Source organism: Medicago truncatula, chromosome 7 (genome assembly GCF_003473485.1).
Source record: "Medicago truncatula cultivar Jemalong A17 chromosome 7, MtrunA17r5.0-ANR, whole genome shotgun sequence".
NCBI classification, from domain to species: domain Eukaryota; kingdom Viridiplantae; phylum Streptophyta; class Magnoliopsida; order Fabales; family Fabaceae; genus Medicago; species Medicago truncatula.
This window is the reverse complement of record NC_053048.1, coordinates 36,608,694-36,628,997: the sequence shown is the minus strand read 5'-3', so window position 1 is coordinate 36,628,997 and position 20,304 is coordinate 36,608,694. Positions and strand designations below refer to the sequence as shown.

At 33.8% G+C, this 20,304-nt stretch overlaps 2 protein-coding genes across 3 annotated transcripts; both read right to left on the bottom strand.

The window, feature by feature from the left end:
* Nucleotides 1-5,184: 5,184 nt before the first annotated feature.
* On the bottom strand, nt 5,185-6,522 carry LOC11422558 (F-box/kelch-repeat protein At3g23880). The gene has a single exon (XM_003624016.2). It carries the CDS (start codon nt 6,484-6,486, stop codon nt 5,185-5,187), a length of 1,302 nt encoding a protein of 433 aa, XP_003624064.1. The 5' UTR covers nt 6,487-6,522.
* A 4,650-nt stretch (nt 6,523-11,172) lies between these two features.
* LOC11411203 (uncharacterized) lies at nt 11,173-19,036 on the bottom strand. 2 transcript variants are annotated; one of them, XM_003624014.3, is made up of 10 exons: nt 18,197-19,036; nt 17,993-18,091; nt 17,631-17,833; nt 17,245-17,438; nt 16,953-17,058; nt 15,362-15,657; nt 13,916-14,332; nt 13,657-13,738; nt 11,988-13,550; nt 11,173-11,636 (listed from the first exon to the last, which is right to left on the bottom strand). In XM_003624014.3, the coding sequence occupies exons 1-10, from the start codon at nt 18,256-18,258 to the stop codon at nt 11,485-11,487; spliced, it is 3,174 nt and encodes a 1,057-aa protein (XP_003624062.1). In that variant the 5' UTR covers nt 18,259-19,036; the 3' UTR covers nt 11,173-11,484. The 2 variants fall into 2 exon arrangements, with proteins under 2 accessions (XP_003624062.1, XP_024626337.1); XM_024770569.1 differs by having other exon boundaries at nt 11,332-11,636; nt 13,657-13,735.
* Nucleotides 19,037-20,304: the final 1,268 nt, after the last annotated feature.

Below are 20,304 nucleotides of genomic sequence, written 5' to 3'. Positions count from 1 at the left end.
TTTACTCGATATTATTACATGTCGCTCAACAGCATCATTCGTGTCCAAATGATGTCGCGAATTCTAATGGACTATTTAAATTCCGATTTCCCAAACTATTAAACGATACAATAGTCGATTGCATCGTTGTATTGTCGATATCCCGAACTATTAAACGATACAAAAGCTTTGCGTTCCAATATTCAAAGTGATTATCAAAACCTAAATTCCATGTCTAGAATTAAAGTTTTGATAAATTATAATTATAATAATAATAATAATAATAATAATAATAATAATAATAATAATAATAATAATAATAATAATAATAATAATAATAATAATAATAATAATAATAATAATAATAATATTGAATAAATAAGCTAGAACCATATATTTAAGTATCAAAAGGAATACATATTAGTTTGATCAAGTACCTCTAACTCCAAAGGATAGATTTAGCTACTTACTTTCATAGTAGCCTTGAAAAAGTGGAAGAAAAGATGAAGATTCAAGACAAGATCCATGATTCCTTTACAAATCTTGTGAAGATTCTACCTCAAACACTCTTGATTCATGTTTCTCTCTCTAGAAATGCCATCCCTCACTCTCTCTCTAAAAATCATAAATTATCAACAACAATGAATGAATCCCTAAAAAAATGAGAGAAAAGTTATTTATATGGTTGAATCTGTCAAACTCGCTTATAGCGAAATTTACTCGCTTATAGTGAGTTGCACGAAAATCTGCTCTACTCCAATGGATGAGCTCCACGTGTCTCTTATCCTCTTGAACTTGCTTGACTCGCTTATAGCGAGTTGCCTCTGGACAAAACTCACTATAAGCCAAAAAAAAACTCGCTATAAGCCAAAAAAATCCGCTATAAGCCAAAAATTATGAACTTTGGTTGATTATTGGTCCTTTCTTGTATTTTCTTGCACAAAAAGGGGTAGAATAAGGCATTAAAGCATAAATGGCATAATTGTATCAAATTGTAGCTTTTCCCTTAAGTAATTTGCAAAACAAATCACTAAAGTGCCTAAATTAACACAAGAAATATATCACTTTTGAGCATTTATCACTACAACATGATCTAATCCCAATCATTAATATGCAACCGTGCTTGACAATGTTTGTTTTTATTTTTGGTAGCACCGTAGCAGCAGTTTTGGGGGTGGCCTATCTTGTAACAGGTTTGGTTAGGTCTGTGGCGTTTCGTATATATACGACGCCTCTTGAATTTTATCATTTTTTGGCTAGTTTTGTTCTCCTTGTGCAGGCTATACCTTAATAATATTTGGTTGTTTAAAAAAAAAAATTATATAGAGAGAGAGATGATTGTGAATACAAATATGACATGATGAATATTTTGAGCCGAAACATTTCAGAGAAATTAAAGCATCCTATTTTCAATTGCACAAGATATTGTATTCCGTTCATCTACAGAAGATGAGAACTGTGTTATGGCGTCCACCACTACCGAAATAGTTTGGATGTTGGTTACTTTCTGATATGGGTGTCACTCTCTCTAAACCAACTCCCATATATTGTGATGACAAGAGTGTCATTCAAATTGTTCACAATTTGGTCTTTCTCACTTTACTCGTCATCATCTTCAAAATGGAACAATTACTCTACTCTTTATGCATGCCGTCCTCCTTGCAGATTGCTGATTCGTTCACAAAGACAATCAAACATTTTATTTCTTGATTGACAAACTCTTGATGCTCCATGTTAATGCATCATGAGTTTGAGAGGAGATGTTAAATATTATCATAATAATGTTTTATTATATTCTATTAACATGGTTTTGTTAACAAAAACAAATGTAATAAACATGGTGCATCGAACATGCACACGCTCTGGTGATAATTAATTAGGTGGTATCCATGAACTATTTTGATTCCACCAATAAATTATTCATTTTCATTGGTTGGTGGGTAAATTACCCACCATTCTTCAAAGATAATCTAAAAAAAAACTTTATTTTATTTATTGAAATTCATAGTACAATGATCCCTAGTGGGATTCAATTACAACCAGGAGAAATATAATTAAAGCATCCTATTTTATTTTCTTTTGTGATAGTAAATCCATCTCGTTTATTTATTTGTCTTGGTTGTAACCACAAACAAAGTCTTATTTATTCATCCAGTACTAGTTTACCCTGCAATGAATAATTAAAGATAATTTGACATTAGTTGTCCTTACAATTGTATTATTTTTCTGACGAAAAATGTATTAATTATAAAACTTATCTAACATGTACCCGGTTCAACGGTGGATTATACTATTTTTAGTAAAAATTAATAAAATATTATTTTTGTTCTCTATTTTTTATTATTATAAAACTAATTTTTACTAAAAGTTGTAAAGGTTCACATTCAGACCATTTTTAAAAGATCCATGTTATACATACATACTCTTACTTATTATGTATCAAAATATCACATTTTTTTAATCAAAGAATAAAAAAAGTTTTAAAATATTCTAAGTCCCTCACTCCCAACTGTAATATTTTTAAGGAATTTAAGCTTGGTAAACTATCAGTGTAATGTTTTCAATTGTCAAAAAATTACAACCAACAAATAACTAATGATCTCTTTCAAATATTCTTAATCATTTTTATTAAACTTCTTTTTTTGGATAAAATCTCAATATTTTGTTTTTCGTTATTACTTTTTTTTAAAATTAGTCCCTTAAATAAGTCATTACTATATATCTTATAAGAACTAATTCAACATATCTTATAAGAACTAATATATGACAGGAATTCAACATAATCCAAATATTATAGGGACTAAAACAAAAGTTAGGGACATAATGAGATCCATCTTCTTCTTTGTAGATCCATTTATCAATATCAAAACATCATCTTCTTTCTCTCCTTCCATCTTCTTTCTCTTACTCTCTATCAATTAATGGATTGCAAATCCGTTATCATGTTTGGGTTTCAAATCTCAGTAACGGTGCAACAGCGTTTGAGCTTCTTTTCCTCAGTTCACAGCTTTGTTTTTTGATTCCAAGTTGGATTTCGGCTCAAGGATTGGTAGGTTGTCAAGTTATGTTGATTTGGGAATGATTGAAGGAGTAACTCGTATGCAATATTTTTATTTTTATTTTTGAAAACTCGGTATCCGATCTAAGAATCGACTAATTCGAGGGGATCAATCCCACCGCCCACTTGCGGGGGCCCCGTTTAAAGCCAGAGCAAGTTCTGTATGGACTTAGCCCACCGAAATTGGCACCAGAGGGAATCGAACCTGAGACCTCTGAGGAGCAAACTGCAAAAAAATAGGTATTGGTAGATCACTCTTATATATGATGGACCTGCAATCTAATGGCTGAAATCGCATCTAAAATATTAGACATAAAAAAACTAACGGAATGGATCAATTTGACTGACGGAACATATTTAAGGGACCAAATTGAATTTTTTTAAAGATAAGGGATCAAATCGAAAACAACAAATAAGTTAGGGGACCAGTTATGTAATTAAGCTAAAGAAATAATAGATAAGATGAGAGAGATATATGAAGGAACACTAGAAAACAGCACTGTAATTGTAGGTGAAACTCATTATTATAAAAAGCATCTGAGTCGTCAAGATTCGTAATACTTGTTTTTAGTTGAATTTATCATCAATGCAAGTCATAAATTAAGTTTTTAATGACGAATTCAGAAAATTTTAGGAACTAGTAGTTGATAAGAATTGCATATGCAAGGATTCAGTCATTTTCAACCTTATTAATAAGATAAAAATTAACATGATCAATTGGCTCTTTAGATTTATGGAGATTTTTATAGACTTGTAGGAATGAAACTTTTATTGTAAATAGCAAATAAATAGCAAAAACAAAAATGGTGCAATCTTTTATTTTGTCATTCTACAGTTTTACATCCACATCAACCAAACCGTCTTCATTCCTTCCTATGGAAAGTTTCTCTCCACCATTCATTCCTATAGAAAGAGATATATGAAGGAACACGTTTTCCTATGGAAAATCAAGTAATCCATCAAACAAAGCTTAATAATTGAATAGGTTCTGATAATCAAGCTTTAATAATCAAGTAATGCATCAAACAAAACTTAATAATTGAATAGGTCAATGATAATCAGGCTTTAATAATCATCCTCACTTAGTGCTTAGACAGTTTCATCCTCTCCATACAGAGAGAGGAAGCCTATATATTAACGAGTCAGTTTAAAATGAAAAGAAAATCCTTATATGTTTATAGCATGTGAAGTTGTAAAAAAGTAAATGAACTTTAACACTGATAAGTCAAGTGTGTTTTTATGCTTTGATCAAAATATGTTACTCATGTAGGTTGGAAAACCTGCATGACTAGATATAGCCATCATAAAGAAGGAAATTTATCGACCTAGCAAGCCAATAATCCAATAATAATCAGCATAATCTTCAAAGGGATAAACTAGATATAATGTTATCAATCAACAATGAGAAAGAAAAGATTTAAATCTATATCCTCTGTGGATATTCCCAACAATCGAAATTGGAAGGGGTGATAAACTATCTAAGCCATTTGGTAATGCTTCAAAGCCCATTTGGTAAAACAATCTTATTCTAATTCACATATGTTGTCTTTGGCTTGACCATGAAATCAAAATATGATGATTCAATACAAGTGTCTTCTATGCCACCAAGTATGTAATCAAACACAACAATTGATCTTGACTCGATCTTTCCAACATCTTTATGATTTTCACGAGCTCCTTTTCAAAAAGCATCTAACGTTCTTAGGATGATTTCTCCTCCAACAACCAAGGAAGCTAATAAAATAGCCAAAACGTAAGTCAAGAAATTAGGGTCATGCTAACCTTCACGTATATCAAAAGTTTGAGAAATAAATTGATACCTATGTGCCCATAAAAAGTGATAATGGAAATTCAGTCGTATGATCATAAATCAATTGCGACACGACAATAAAAACAATCAACAACACCTCAGACACATACCACATAAAGGCAAGTGAAACATGTGCTAGCAGAAACATGTCGGTCAATGCTTCAAATAATATCAGCATAAATTTACTTGAAATGACGTAAATAAAATCAGACCAAGAACAATTTCCAACATATATTAATTTGTAAAAGCATTTCTATACTTCAAATATACATAGATAAAAGAGTTCAAATAATCATTTATTTTAATCAACAAGTAAATCATGGAAGGGATCTTACTTTCAACAAATCGAAACTAAGCTTTCAACACAACCCTTGGCCATGCTCCAAGATATACAACTAGCTATATCATCTGTAAATGATCCATAATATATGGTAGCTCCTGTTCGCTCTACACGATTATTTCTCCAATTATAGATAATTGCTTCCCTTTCTTGACTGTTACACAATATCAATGTATCCGCATCCTCATAAAGAAACATCGGCACCAATTTAAAATGATATTTTATGCGATCATCACTATAGTTGTAATTAACTTGAAGATTGTGATAACTAATTTTAAGAAATGGGGTCCAAGAATCTTCAACTCCAAATTTCTTCATCTCCCATATAACGAAATCAATTTCCTTGTAACAATAAGAAAAACAAAGATGGTCCCCCAACACACCAATAGTTGGTATCACAGGCGGCACCTCATCAAACCCACGAGGCAATAAGTATTGATTGTATGTTTCACTCCCCAAATCAAGTGAAACAATAACAAATTGTTCGACAGTAATATCCTTAATATTGCTAACAGTATAATAAAATTTATTTTGAATAGCCAACCAATTAAGAGTACTACTGAAATAAACAGCAGCATACTCACCAAGTTCGCTAGAAGAGGAGTTCAAAAGAATAGGATCAACCGGGAAACTTTCAATATCTCTCCAAACGTTATCACCCAAACTTAGAATTCTCACATTGCTTCTCAGTTCACGTTGATTGTAACGTGCGGCCACGACCTTATAAGTGCTGGTAGAATTATCACATCCAAAGGAGAATTTGTAATAACCATCAAACCAATCAGGTTTTTCCGGAGAATAATTGTGAAAAATGAAAAAATTCCCAAGTATTGGAGATGTTGTCCTTGTGGCTGGGTTCCATAAACGGAACCAGTAATCTCGATACTCACCGTTGAAAGAATCATCAGTCAAACAAATCAACCCATTGCAGGAACCAATGACACGAGTCCATCCTTTAATAACCAGGTAGTAAGGATTGACAGAAAGAGTGAACGACAGGTTGTGGATTAAACTGCGTATGGAGTATGGAATGACACCGGAATCTATCTTATAGTCATCTTCACTGCCGTATGGGGACTCGCCATTTATTTCTATGGTGTGATCGGTGATTAGTAAGAAGTGTGGGTTTCGTGTTTCAGATCTCTTGAGATGCAATTTAACAAATGTGGGATCAGAAATGAGAGTGTTGCAAGAATTACTAACGCACCTGAATCGCAGAACAGATTTTACTGGAAGAACGGAGAAGATTTCAGTGATGAGATCGTTGGGGAAGAACACCGGGGAAAGAGTCATAGACATGGCTGATTGTAATTAAAAAAACTCAAAAAAATTGTATAGGATTTAAAGGATGGGAAAGCCGTGAAAACTGAAAAGTATGTTTATGTACTGGAGATTCACGTGTTGTTGTTCACATATTCTAATAAAACCTACTTCTGCAAGTATTGGCTCTACTCATTAGCTTTAAAACAGAATCAAAATCCGGTTTTGGACCATGTCTAATATCAAGGAAAGAAATCAAAACAATTCAAAAGGGAATAATACAAATAAGGAAGCTGTTGAGGTTTTGTAGTTTCGCCAACGTACCTGAGTTATGGTTTCTTCATAGCATACAACAGTTCGAGAAACTTTTGAAACTGTGTTGGAATTCCGTGTGATTCTTAAAAGGGTGTGTGTGAGAGGATTCAAGTTGGTTTGTGTATGAGAATGAAAGAAGAAGAAAAAAACTAGAAGCACTTTTGGATGGAGCTTATTTCCCTTAGATGAAGAGAGATTTAGATCATAGTCTTCTCAGAGATTGAAGCTTGGTTATTCTCTAAAAGTCTTGAAATTTCATCCATAAGAAAGTGGAAATAGCATGGCATATGTGATTTGGGCATGGCCTGCAATCTACTGTTTCATTTCATGTTCTGCAAAAGCACATTTATTTGGTTTCTATGAATTTTAGGAATGTGAAAGTATACTACTCTTCTACTAGAATACACAACCCTTTTAGTATTCCTATAGGTAAGAAAATAAAGTAATTAAACCAACACATGTATGCATATACTTGTGATTTTTTTTTTAAACTCGATATCCGATCCAATGATTAACTACTCTAAGAGGTTCAATTCCGCTATCCGCTTGCGAGGCCCATTTAAAGCCAAAGAAAACCTATCTATAGACTAGCATACCAAAATTTACACCGGATCGAATCTGTGACCTTGGGCTGAACACTCTCTAAGATACCAAGTTAACACCATCGAGCCACCCAAGTGAGTATATGTAGATACTGGCATTATATACATGCTGACAGATAGTTCAAAAAGGCCTTCGTCAAAACTTGTTTTTGTCAAATAAGTGTATCAATCAAACACTATTACTAATGTTGAAATTATATTATAGGAACCACTGAAAAATTGCACTTCCCTCTTTCCTCTTTAATCATAATTTTATCTCATTTTTTGTGCATTGTGCCACATTTTCATACGAAAATTGTGTAATGCATCAACAAAGCTTAATAATTGGATAGACCAATGATAATAAATCTTTATTAAAATGGTTTATAGTATAGACTACTAGTAATTGGATAAATATACATTCAAACATAAATCCTTAAATGCATAACCAACAACATAGTTATGAAATTGTCATAGAAATCAATGCCGAGGAAAATGACTGAAAAGAGATGCTAAACTGGCTGAAACTTGGAAATATCTTTGGAAACCAGAACAAAAAGAAGGAAAAATGAAATAAATGAAAACTGAGAGTTCACAAAGTAGTGTACATCATAGTTCAGCTTCCATCTGATCTCATCCCCATGCTGGTGCATCAGCTCTCTGCAATCCTATACGCCTTTGGAATTGGTACGTTTACCACCATATAGTTGCTGCAATGAACCAAAATTTGAGTAATTTTAAAGCAATCTTAAGATTCTTAACCAAGACCAACCAATCCATTGGATGCAAAGCACAATTTCCAAACAGGTAATAAAACCATTATGGAAGAGTGCAACGGAGAAAGGAGATCGATTATCGTACTGTACTTAACTTTGACTGATTGTTACCAACAAAACACATTGCACACAAGAAAGGTACATCTAGGCTCTCTAATTTATAGAACTGTGTTTTCACCAACATAATTCTATGCGAGGGTGATGCAGCAAGATGAAAATGTGAAGTTGAAAATGAGGATGAGAGATCATAGAAATCCATAACTTACAGACGCGCTTGCAACGTAGTACAGACTTCACCGGCAACCTCATCAGGATTTCGGTTATCAATTCTCCAGGGAGATGCACGGTCTTCATCGTCATCGGTCATAAATTTCATGCAAAGACGTATTAGCTAATTAGGTAAACCCTAGCTAGGGTTTATTTAATTTTGTGAAAGAATGAATGATGGGGCATTGCAGCCAGGCATACTATAACTGAGCCCAATTACAAATGGCTAAATGCATACTCCTTCAAATTGTCTCTTTTATCCAACCCATGTTTCTTTTCTTCTGCTTCAAGGGGATGGAAAATATCTATTGTCGAAAAAAAATCTATTTATCTATTTATAGGTGAGTAAAAGAAGGCGTCGAAAAATTTGTCTGCCCATATCATTATGTATTATTACAGTACGGTGAATCAATTAGAGTTAGTTGATAGTTTATCAAGTTGGTTAGGTAGTTAGGAGTTAGTTAGACCAACTCACTACTATAAATAACTTCCATAGTAGAATGAATCTTTATGTATCTCTCACACAATACTCTTGTGGTTGCTTTCTTGATGATCAATATGATAGGGTATGCATTACATAATCGATTTAAGAGGTGTTAATCAATTTGACTGCCACTATTTGATAATCATCTTGTGTTATTTGAACATTCATTTGTTTGACAACTTAATGAACAGCCATGTTTAAGGCATGTCAATGGGGCGGGATGGGGACGGGTTTCACCTTCCCCATACCATACTCCCAAATACTTATTTGTTACCCTATCCATACCCAACGAGGATCAGAAGTCGAATTTCATCCTCATCCCTGACGGGTTCAGGTATCCCCGCCTCACCCCCATCCCCGCAATGGATAATTTATTTTAATAAAAAAGAAGAAATTTTCAGCCTCATATTCAATTTTGTAACACATTATCCAGCAAATAAATGATGACAATCGATGGCTATGGTGGAGAAGGGAGAGACTGAGGTGTGAGATGTGGAAGGAGAAGAGAGAGAGAGAAGTGAGTGTTGTCTAAAAGAAATAATAAATTGATTTTTACATTCGGGACAGGTTTGGTTATCAGTTTGGTGTGGGTACTTATATGCCCATTACCCGTCCCATACTCGTGCTTTGAAATCGGGTAAACCAAAACCCATGCCCAAACTCAATCAAAGCATAAAAACCCATCAATTTGAGTTTGGTTCGGACGGTTGCCCATAGGTATTGGATTTGTTGCCATGTCTGCATATTTTTGCAAAGAAAAATGTATATTGACACGAAAAACAAAGAAATAGAGGGAGATGAAGTAAAAATATAATGTGAGTATGAGAGAGAAAGTTGTCACTAAAAATGTTATAAAATAGTTGTACAAACATCGTTCTCAATCAAATATTACTCATAGGGTTGGCGTCAACAAGTTTTGCAAAATTATTTTCTAGGCTTTATCTAAGGTGCCTTTGTTTCAACTTAAAATAAAAATAGATTTTGGGTTAACAAAATGTAGGGATTTTTTTTTGTAAGATTTATATAAAAATCTGAAACTATTTTTGTTTATTTACTATCATAAAAATCATTTTTTTTTTAAATTACGAAGCTCTTACACATGAATTCCTTGTTTTTAGAGAAAAATTGATTTTGAAAAAACTACTAAGAGCTCGTTTGTTACAGCTTTTTTAAGAAGAAGAAAAAATCACTTTTTCTAAAAAAAATAATCAATTTTAAGAATATTGCATTTGTTTGATATAGCTTTTAAAAAAATCAGAATCTAAAAAAAATATAAAAACAACTTTAAATAATAAGCTATTAAGAGCAGCTTTTCAAAAAATATATATTTTTTAGAGGAGAGAGAAAATATGGTTCAAAATATTGAACTAATTTTGTAACGAAAAATCTCTTTTATATAGTTGTATTGTAATTTGTAACAAACTAAATTATTTGTTTAAAAACAAAGTGATTTTTATTATGGTAAACAAACACAAAATAGATTCTGATTTTTCATATAATCTTTAAATTATTTTACGTCAAAATTACTTTTATTTTAATCTGTAACGAACGGGCCTAAGAATTATTTTTCATTTTGAGGCCAGAAAGATATATTTTTAACAAAATAGATTTTTTTTTTAAAAACAAACACTACAAAAATAAAAAATAAAAAGTGATTTATTGGTTAAAAAAAACCCAAACAAACGGACCAATATTTTAAAAGTAAATTAAATACAATTGAAAAAAATGGAAGTCAGACTAATCTCCGAAATTGACACTACTAGTAAGAATCAAACATGAGGGTTACATACGATTGATATATTATTTGAATATAATTTTGTTGTCTCTTTTTATAAGGTCCCTTTAACACCCTGACTCTTCGATGGCTATGAACCATTTGATCAATTTTGTGTTCCAAATGATGTCATGGGTCTATTTTTTATTAAAAGATGTAACCACAAGAAACAAAACAAGTAAGCATTTCCGTCTCCATTCCTACTCGATACAATCACTGGCATAGACTCCGATTTGCCAAGCGGCATCAACACCTACACCTCCCTTTGTTTTTACGGCCATAAAAAGGGAAACAATCTACTGTCTAGAACCATCATTTCCTTCGAAATTGACTGCAGTGTTCATAGTCAAACGGAAGATGTGGTCAGAGTAAGTGGTCCGGTGAGTTGGTTTGGACGACGACAAGTGCAGGCAGTGTCAAGGTCAAGAGAGGGAGATGAAAATGCAGTTTGTTCAATTTTTTAAAAAAGAAAAAACATATGGCATGACACAATATAAGCAAGTTTGATCATAGGCATTGAAAGTCAAATACTAAGAACAGATGATCCTACTTGTGTTTTTTTCCTGTAGGCCTCAATTGTGTAATGTCCCAAACATAAAATTGTTTTCCTCCTCAACTCAGCATCTATCTTTGTTCCAAAACTCAAACTTTGAAACATCATGATTGTGACAAAAAAGACCGGTAAGATGCAAATTGAAGAGAATCCACTAATTACAACAAAGTTAAAAATTTTTTTCAAAGAAAAACAACACAGCAACCCCATCAACTTTCATGCAGGAGTGTTATAGATCAGTAATTTGGTGAATACAATCTAGTATACACATCAACAATGAAAATACACTATCTATAGCCAAAACCCAAGTCTAGCTCATGACCATGAATCCCCTGGTTGTGACCTGAAGGATGGATAGGCTTTGAGTTTGACCTAAGCTCCATCTCGAAAAGCCTCTGAAGTGCTTCTGGATGATTCCTTCCACCTGCAACCGCAGGAGCTAATAAAAGAACCAAAAACGGGCATCAGGAATTGAACTAGAAGAGTAAAAGATCAATCAAACCCAATAAGCATAAAATACAGCCACTAGATTCATTGTTATGAAAAAATAAATAAAAATAAATAACCACAACCATTGAAAAATTATGAACTTAGGGATCAAATATCCAAAATTGAATTGCAACAAAATTGACATATAAATTAATCCATGGACTAAAGAAAAGGATTTGAGATCATGCCCAATAACATTAATCTACTAAATTATTGAAAAACAATCCATGATTAATATCTGTCTGAAGCTATGATAATATAAGGCAAGCATACTAGCAATGCACATCAAATAATGTTTTACCTTGCAATTGCATTCCAGGGCCACCTAAACTAGGATGCTGCTGGCCACCAAATGGGAAGCCTTGCATTGGGTTTGGTTCTTGCATAATACCAGCCATCGGATTACTGGGATGAGGGGGCATTGTAGCACCCCTTGGGAAACCTCGTAATAGATGAGGTGGATGAAGGTTCCCTTGCATGTGCATCTGTTGTAACAGAGGGTGATGAGCAGGAGGATCAAACCCAGTTACAACACTGCTTGGTTGATGAAAAGGAGGACGAAGCATATTTCCCGGAAATTGACGGTTGGTTGGAGAGCCATGATGAACCATGCCCTCAGAAGTCGCATGCTTCATATAAGAACTAATATGAGGAGAATGTGAATCCAGTTGATTCAACATTGGACCAAAGTGATTCAGCTGATGAGGTTGGAGTTGTGAAGGTCGGTGGGAGTTAAGATTTTGATATGGAATACCAGGTTCCCTTATATCATAAGGACCACGAGGGTATGCTTGACCTTCTTGATTTCTCATCATAAGTCGTTCGTCTCTAAATGCAGAATTCAGAGCTGCCAGTTTTCTAGTAATCTCAACAGGTGATTCTTGAGACAATTCTGCCTTAGCCGAATTTCCAACAGATAAAAAGGACTGCAGAGGATCACCGGCAGAAATCAAGTTATCTTCTTCAGGGAGGCGAATATCATGAGACCTATTGAAACCACTAGCCTTAGGAATTCCACTGTGAAGCATCGATGGATTAACATCTCCATGAGAATCACCATAACCTAACCACTGCTCTTCAAATCTATTTGATTTGGGTTGATGAGTTTGTTCTGATGGAAAGACACCACTTCCATGTCTGTTTAGTGAAAGCTCGGCAGGAGGAGGATGAGAATTTTCTGAGGTAGGGAAAGGAAACAACTGAGACTCTGAAAAATCTGCCCCTGAAGATCCAATTGAACCTCTTTGAACAGAAAGGGGTGCTCCAACTGATTGCAGCTCCTTCATAAAAGCTGATCCAAAAAGTGTTTCCAGCGTCAGTGTTTTTGATGGATTAGAAGCATCGGCGTTTGCTTCCTCTGGATTATCAAGAAATTTGCCAGTAGTTACTCCTTCAGTGTTGTGCACCATGTCAGTAGAATCTAGAACAGATGATAGTTCCATATCTTTATGTAAGGATCCTTTCTGTAACAAAGAAAGAAGGTGTTCGGATGCATGACCATCAATTGAAGTGGACTTCCCAGTCTTTGCACCAAAGTCTTTGTCCTTCAAGCGCTGCTGAGATGATGAACCATTTTCACCAACTTGTGATAGAATTGACTGTTCAAGATCTTCACATGTAAGAACTGCTGGTAAAATCTCGGGTTTATCGCTCTCGTGTGATAGCCCAGAGTTGACAATAGCTGTATGTGTTACATTTGTTGCCACATGCTCACCAGCGGGTTCAGGATTACAATAAGTAAAATTCGGTGCAACATGATGGGTAGTCTCTACACCGGAAACCTGCAGCCCACCCTTTTCACCGCCAACAATAAGCGAGAGCAAGTCATTTGGCCTAGGTGTCAAGTCATCCATCGGCTTCTTTTCTGCATTAAGGTAAGTGGGAATTGAAGAAGATAAGTTAACATCTTACGAAGTACAACTTGTAATGCATAAAAACGTTGAAACACTTGAGCATTTATTCACACATACCTTCTTCAGCAAACCAATGAGCAAACTTTGAAGATTGGAAGGCATGTGGACTCCATGTCTCATCTGCTTTAGGATCGGGCTGCTACAAGAGCATAAATAGTCAAACTCATAGTAAAGTTAAAACAAAACATTAGTCCAAATCATAGTACATCTAGCCCAATAAGTAAAGTATCCATTTTCAGAAAGATATCTGCCAAACTGCAGTTAACACTTTCTTGGCATCACAAGTACAAGGAATTGCAATAATTTCTTTAATTACCTCAACAATACTAGTTGATATGCCACTGGTTAGCGTTGAAGCATTACCAAAAAGCTTGTATAGGATAGACTCGGAACTCTCAGGATTGAAAGCTGCTCCAACAGCCTCCTTTCCTTTTACTTCAGCATTAAGTTGAATAAATTTACTGTCATCTGATGCTTCCAAGGCTTCTGAAAGAGCAGACCTCTTTCTTAGTTGATCACTCATTCCAATTTTAATGTTGGGGATATCCGCAGCATATGATAAATTTAAAATATCTTCTTTCTCATTGTTGATTGAAACATTTATATCTGCCTTTTGAAGATTTTGTTGATTGTTATCCACTTGCTTGGTTGGTAATTTTCCTTCTTTATTTTCAGGATTTATACTGAATACATAGCTACCTCTGGTATCTCCTCCAGGCTCAAGTTGCCCAGCCTGCATAAGCACCATAGAAATCAAACAAGTATGAAAGAGTCATGAATAATAGCATGTAGTGAAACTTATTTAAAAACTATTAGGATTTCATTTAATTTTAAACTGGGTCCTCAATATCTAAGCTCTCTGTTGATATGGGGGGAAAAGCAGCATGAAAGCAAGAAATAATGGCCGAAAACCTACAACATCTTCCAGGTTGATTTGGCATCCAATAAGTAAAGACAAAATCATAATCCAATCAAGGTTAACACCGTAAATAGAAAACTTTTAACATACAAAATTTAAATGTCGAGATTTGATATTGGAACTTGAATGCTGAACATTTTAATAGAGGGTAGTTTCAAATGCTATATCATAATCTAGTTGAGTCCTCCCGTACAATGTTTGGTAACAATCAGTGAAGTTACAGTGCACTATCATAATCCATCTCCTTGATCCATTTCATTCTTATTGGCCCTTGATCCATTTCATTCTTATTGGGATGTTGCTACCTAAATATTCCTTTAAGAATTTTTGTCGCTATTAAACAATAATATAACCCAACATTTGAAACAAAACCTCACAGTCAAAACAGGCTGTTCTATCAGACTCTATAACTCAATTGTCAACATCAAACTCTCAGCATTGAGAAAACTAATGTGTTGTTGAATCAAGCCACCCTTTTCTTTCAAACTATAGAATTTTATACTATTAAGATTGCTCTTCCAACAGAGAATATTATTCTACAACCACGCTCTAAGAACACGCACTACAAAATTTCATCAATGATTCCCATCCCAAAAACATCACAGAACTCAGTTCTCCAATACCATTGCCAAACACCAACCTTCTACCATACATAAAAATTTCCCTCTCCACGTACATAACATTTGGAAAAGACAACATCGACAATTACGACTAAGAAAGTAAAACAGAAATGCATGCCAAATTAACACTTCAGGCAATAGATATTTGAGCTTAACATTCTAAAAATGACAGCATTTAAAGGCCATAAACAAGGTGAAAAAACAATGTATGTCAACTAGTTACCTCTGCTGCATGAGTGTTTGCGGATATTTTGGTACCCGTATTCCTTTCCAACATTGAGCTTGCAAAACCAGGGGGTACAAGTGGTCTTGCTGAAGCATGTGGAAGGGAAGAAGATTTCTCATCATTGCTTATAGCTGCTAAAGTCGAAGGAGACTCCTCCACTGAATCATTGCTTCGAGTAACTAGCCTTTTTGAATCATCGTCAATAAGTGAAGAAAGGTCGAAATCCGCTTTACTCTTTTCTGGATTCAACTTAAGCTTTTCTGTTTGCTCTTTCCTCATCAATTCGAAAGAGGCTGGCAAAAAAAAAATTCATTAATTGAATTTGAATATATTAGACGTGATTATACAAATGGCCCTAATTACAAAGTTAAACAGATAATAATTAAGGTAATAAATATTTTTGTTATGAAAGAACATTAAGGTAATAAATAATGAGAACAAATACAACATACAAATACCGCAATATCTGTTGGTAGGATATGAGGCTTACTGCCAAATCAGCCCAGGCCCGTCAAACATTGTGGCGTATTTTTATATTCTGGATTTTATGTTCTGTATACTGCAGCAGACAATGTGTTCCACTTAGTGTGCACAAATATTTTCTTTCTATTGAGGGACCCATTTCTATTTTCATGTACTTGACTAGAGCAGATGCCGTCTTTAAATGGGAAGAATGCCCTAAATTGTATCTGTGAAGTTTCTATATATTTCAAATAATTATAATTATAATACAAAACTCATTCGAACTTATATTTATCAAAGCATTCTATCTCAAAGGATTACTTTTTTATGTGCGCATTCTTTTGGTTTTCTTCACCGTGGCAACGGAAAGTTTTAGAGTTTATTTAAGTGGAATCATATCAGTGGCTTTCCTGTTGCACAACGGGGTTCACATTATTTCCTGGATTACAGACAGGGTAATTTCTCAATTCAAGATCGCTAGCTTTGCTTGATTAATTTTTGCACTGAGCATTCAGCTATTATTTAAATCTCTCTAGACTTCACTCATTATGACCAGATCTGACCTAACCAAACCAGTAATTCAAAATTGATGGACAAATTCCCTACTAATAAAATTGGTTGCACTGAGCAGCATCCAGCTACTATTTAAAATCTCTGTAGACTCTACTCATTATGACATGATCTGACCTAACCAAAACCAGTTATCCAAAGTTGATGGACAAGTTCCCAAATCATAAGATTGTTTGCACTCAATAGCATTTAGTTATTATTTAAAATCAGAGTTTGATATTACTAGAATTTTAAGAATTTTAAGTTTGATATTCAATCTGACACCTCCCAATACAATAGCAAGGCTAACCAAATCGCTGTTAATCAGGATTTTCGTGAGAACACCAAATATATTGAGGTGCGCAGTGAGCCATCATTCTGTTCATGATGCTTTTGCCAATGTCTTAAACAACCAAATGTTATCTCTCACTCATAAATCAACCCTTCAATTTGTCAATGTCTTAAATGGGAAGAATCTCCTTAAGTTGTATTTGTACAGTTTCTATATATTTCAAATAATCAGATACATAGATGTCATTTAAACAAATTGACAATATCTTCAAGAAATAACATGTACCTCTTCTCTTTCTTTCCTCTTCTGCCCTGTCCTCGTTTGTACACTCCAAAGAACCAAAAGTTTCATCATTGAAAGAGTCATTAGTTTCTCTACGCGAGTGAGGTGCCTAGAAAGAATCAAAAGCCACGATTATAACAGACTTGAAGTTAATAAAATTACTGCGCATAGCTTCACCACATCAAATGAAAATCATACATGATTGAGATTTGAGAATTTTTGGAGGTAATAAATAATACACTTCGGCCAACATATATCTGTCTGAGAAATAATAACTACAGATAATTGAGCTAACCTTATATGGGCGAGGAGGATGATACGGCTCATTAGATCGATTTGGCTGGTAATTGTCATTAGCTCGAAACTTAGGAGCAGACGACCCAGGCGCATACCCAGGTGGTCTTGGAAACGAACCACTACCTAGAAGTCCATCATGCTCAGGACCTTGCAATGATCTACGAGGCTGGTTGCCAAAACGTTTTCCAGAATCTGTAAATTGACATTGACAATAATAGATCAACATAAACCTTGACTTGCAATAAACTGCTACCCGAACACCCATTAAAAAGACAGGCACAGAAGAATTCAATGTTTATCCAAATATTTGTAAAGGCATTTAGATCTACTGTATTTTAAAAATTAAAAAGAAAACGAGTATTTTTGTCGGTCAAACGTAAACACCTGAATCCCATTCTGATTGAGAATCACCGTCTCTATCTGAACGTCCAGAAGAGCGAGAATCCCATTTTCCATGGGTTCCCCGCGAAAAGTTATTCATATCCCCTCTGGTTGGAGGGGATGAACTGTATTCATTACGTCTGAAACTATGTGTTGACAGAGCACCGGTACTTCTCTGTCTATCCAGTGAAGCGTCTTCAAATTCACTGTTTTCCATACAAAAAAAGGCATAACACATAAGTGAAAGAGCATAAATTGACTATATATATATATATATATATATATATATATATATATATATATATATATATATATATAATAAGGAAAAATTAAATGCAGCGGTCCACCGATATAGCATACTATACCTTAAAAGTGACCGATCAAACCCACTTGGAAACTCTTTGCAAATATCCAATCCACTAAACGATAGCAAAAACTCTCTTGTGTATGAAATTTTCAACTTCCTGAACAACCACCAACAAATAGGTGTTATAACATGCATCAAATTTCAAATTAAAACATTGTAAAAAATAAATACAACAAGCTAATCAAACAAGATAGAAGGTTACTTTTGCAATCCACTATCAGTTGCTTGATCCAACAAGCTCTGATCTTCGTTTTCAAAATCCATTGCGTTCCCTCCACACAATACTTGATGCTAAACAAAGTTGTTAACCAATGTCAAATATATCAAATCGATGAACAATGCCGAGTGTTACTGCAATCCTTAAAGAGCCCTAGTCAGCATCAAACATATAATTCATAACATATGCTCAAATTTTGAAATTTTGACCAACTTCAACTCTAAGTCCAACAATCACTGCTTATTCATAATTCAATTCTAAAAGCACTTGTATGAAAATTTCAAAACCTAGAACCAATCCCAGTCACTGATCCAGCTCAATCAACAAGACCCATCATCCAAAACCCTCTAAAGCTTCAACCTTTACGAAAATCTAGCAATAACCACCACCAAAAAAATTGAAAAAACTACTCTCTCCTTCAATGAAATTCCCGAATGAAACGTAAAGATTGGTATATACACAAAACCGTCCTAGAACACAGATTCAAAGGAAATAGAGATTCAATTCAAAAACTTGTGGAATACCCATGAAATTTAGGTCCGAGAAAAATCTAAGGGATGACAAATATTGAGGGTTTGTGCGATAAAAATACAAAATTGAAAAAGGAAAGAAAACTAGGGTTTTGAAATTGTAAAGATTAACGATGCGGATCGAAGGTTAAAGAGAGAATCAATGAAGGGAAAAGCGTGAAATCGAGAATTTGGGGGTGATTTTGCAGAGATGGATCGGGATTGAGGACGAGGGAGTGAGCGAGAAGGGATTTGAAGAGAGAGAAAGTAGAGAGAGATTGTTGCTATTATGGACTTATTATTATCTAGAGCAAGTAGCAATGTAACCTATGGTTTTAAATAATTTGTAAGTTAGATTAGATTAAAAATTCGTATTTATCTAAATCTTAATTCTTAATTTTGATCTAACAGTAAGAAGATAACAATTACTACATTTTAAGTTTCTTTTTAAAAAATAAATTTTAAGTTTTTCTTATTAGGTTTTGAGTTCAAACGCAATTGATATCTTTATATATAAAATTCTTTTGAATATAAGATCGTCTTTATTTTGAATTGAAACATCTTCTATTTACATACACGTTATAATGTTCGATTATATTTTATTTCGTGTATGTATCTTTAATGATTTAATTATCATCATTTAATTCGGATAATACTTTCAACTCTTTTGATTTTTCTTATTAATATAGTGGTCATATTTGTGTAGGCGTTAGATTAATAAATTTATTTAAATATTTTTTTTAGGAGAAAAACTATTTGATATTCTCTTTATATTGGATATATAAAAATTAATCGTTATTCTCTTTTTTACTCAGAATTAATCACTTAAAGCATCTCCAATTGAGGTATTTACGTGTTTCATAGAATGATGAACATTTTTTTATTTTTTTCTCTTTCTTCATCGGAGGAATCGTGATGTAGTAGTGTGGATACCAAAGTAATGGTTGAAATAACTTAAATAAATTACTGTATCATCAAATTCAAAGTTGAGGAAAAAAAAATAAAAGAATTGAGTTTTATAAAAGTTGCTAAATTGAGGAAAATATGCTTGAGTGCATAAGCATGGTGTGACATTGCGAAAGTCACTTTTTTATAACAAAATGATATGTATTCATTCAAATTAACAAAGTACGTCAAATGCAACTACATATTTCACATCGTTAAAAACGTAAATGATAAATCTATGAACAAACTCACAACATTCAAGTTGATTACGTACAATGAAAAAATACCTACAAATAATATGATAAAATATGAAATACTCATGTCTCTATATCACTAATGTTGACATCCAAATCATATTGAATTTGTAACTGATTGATGTCGATCTTTCACTAAGAATCAATCGAACACCACAAAGACAAAAAATCAAGCAATACCGCACAAGACGACAAACAACACAACGCCGCATTGAGACAACGAAATCACGAGAAAAACACAAAAAGAAAAAATGAAATCTATGTAAAAACCACTTATTTAGATTAAGATAAGGAAGAAAAAAAGATTCATAAGGGTGATTTTTAGGCCAAAAAATAACCCAAAACCACCTCCCTCTCTTGAGTGATGGAGAAATAAAACTTACAA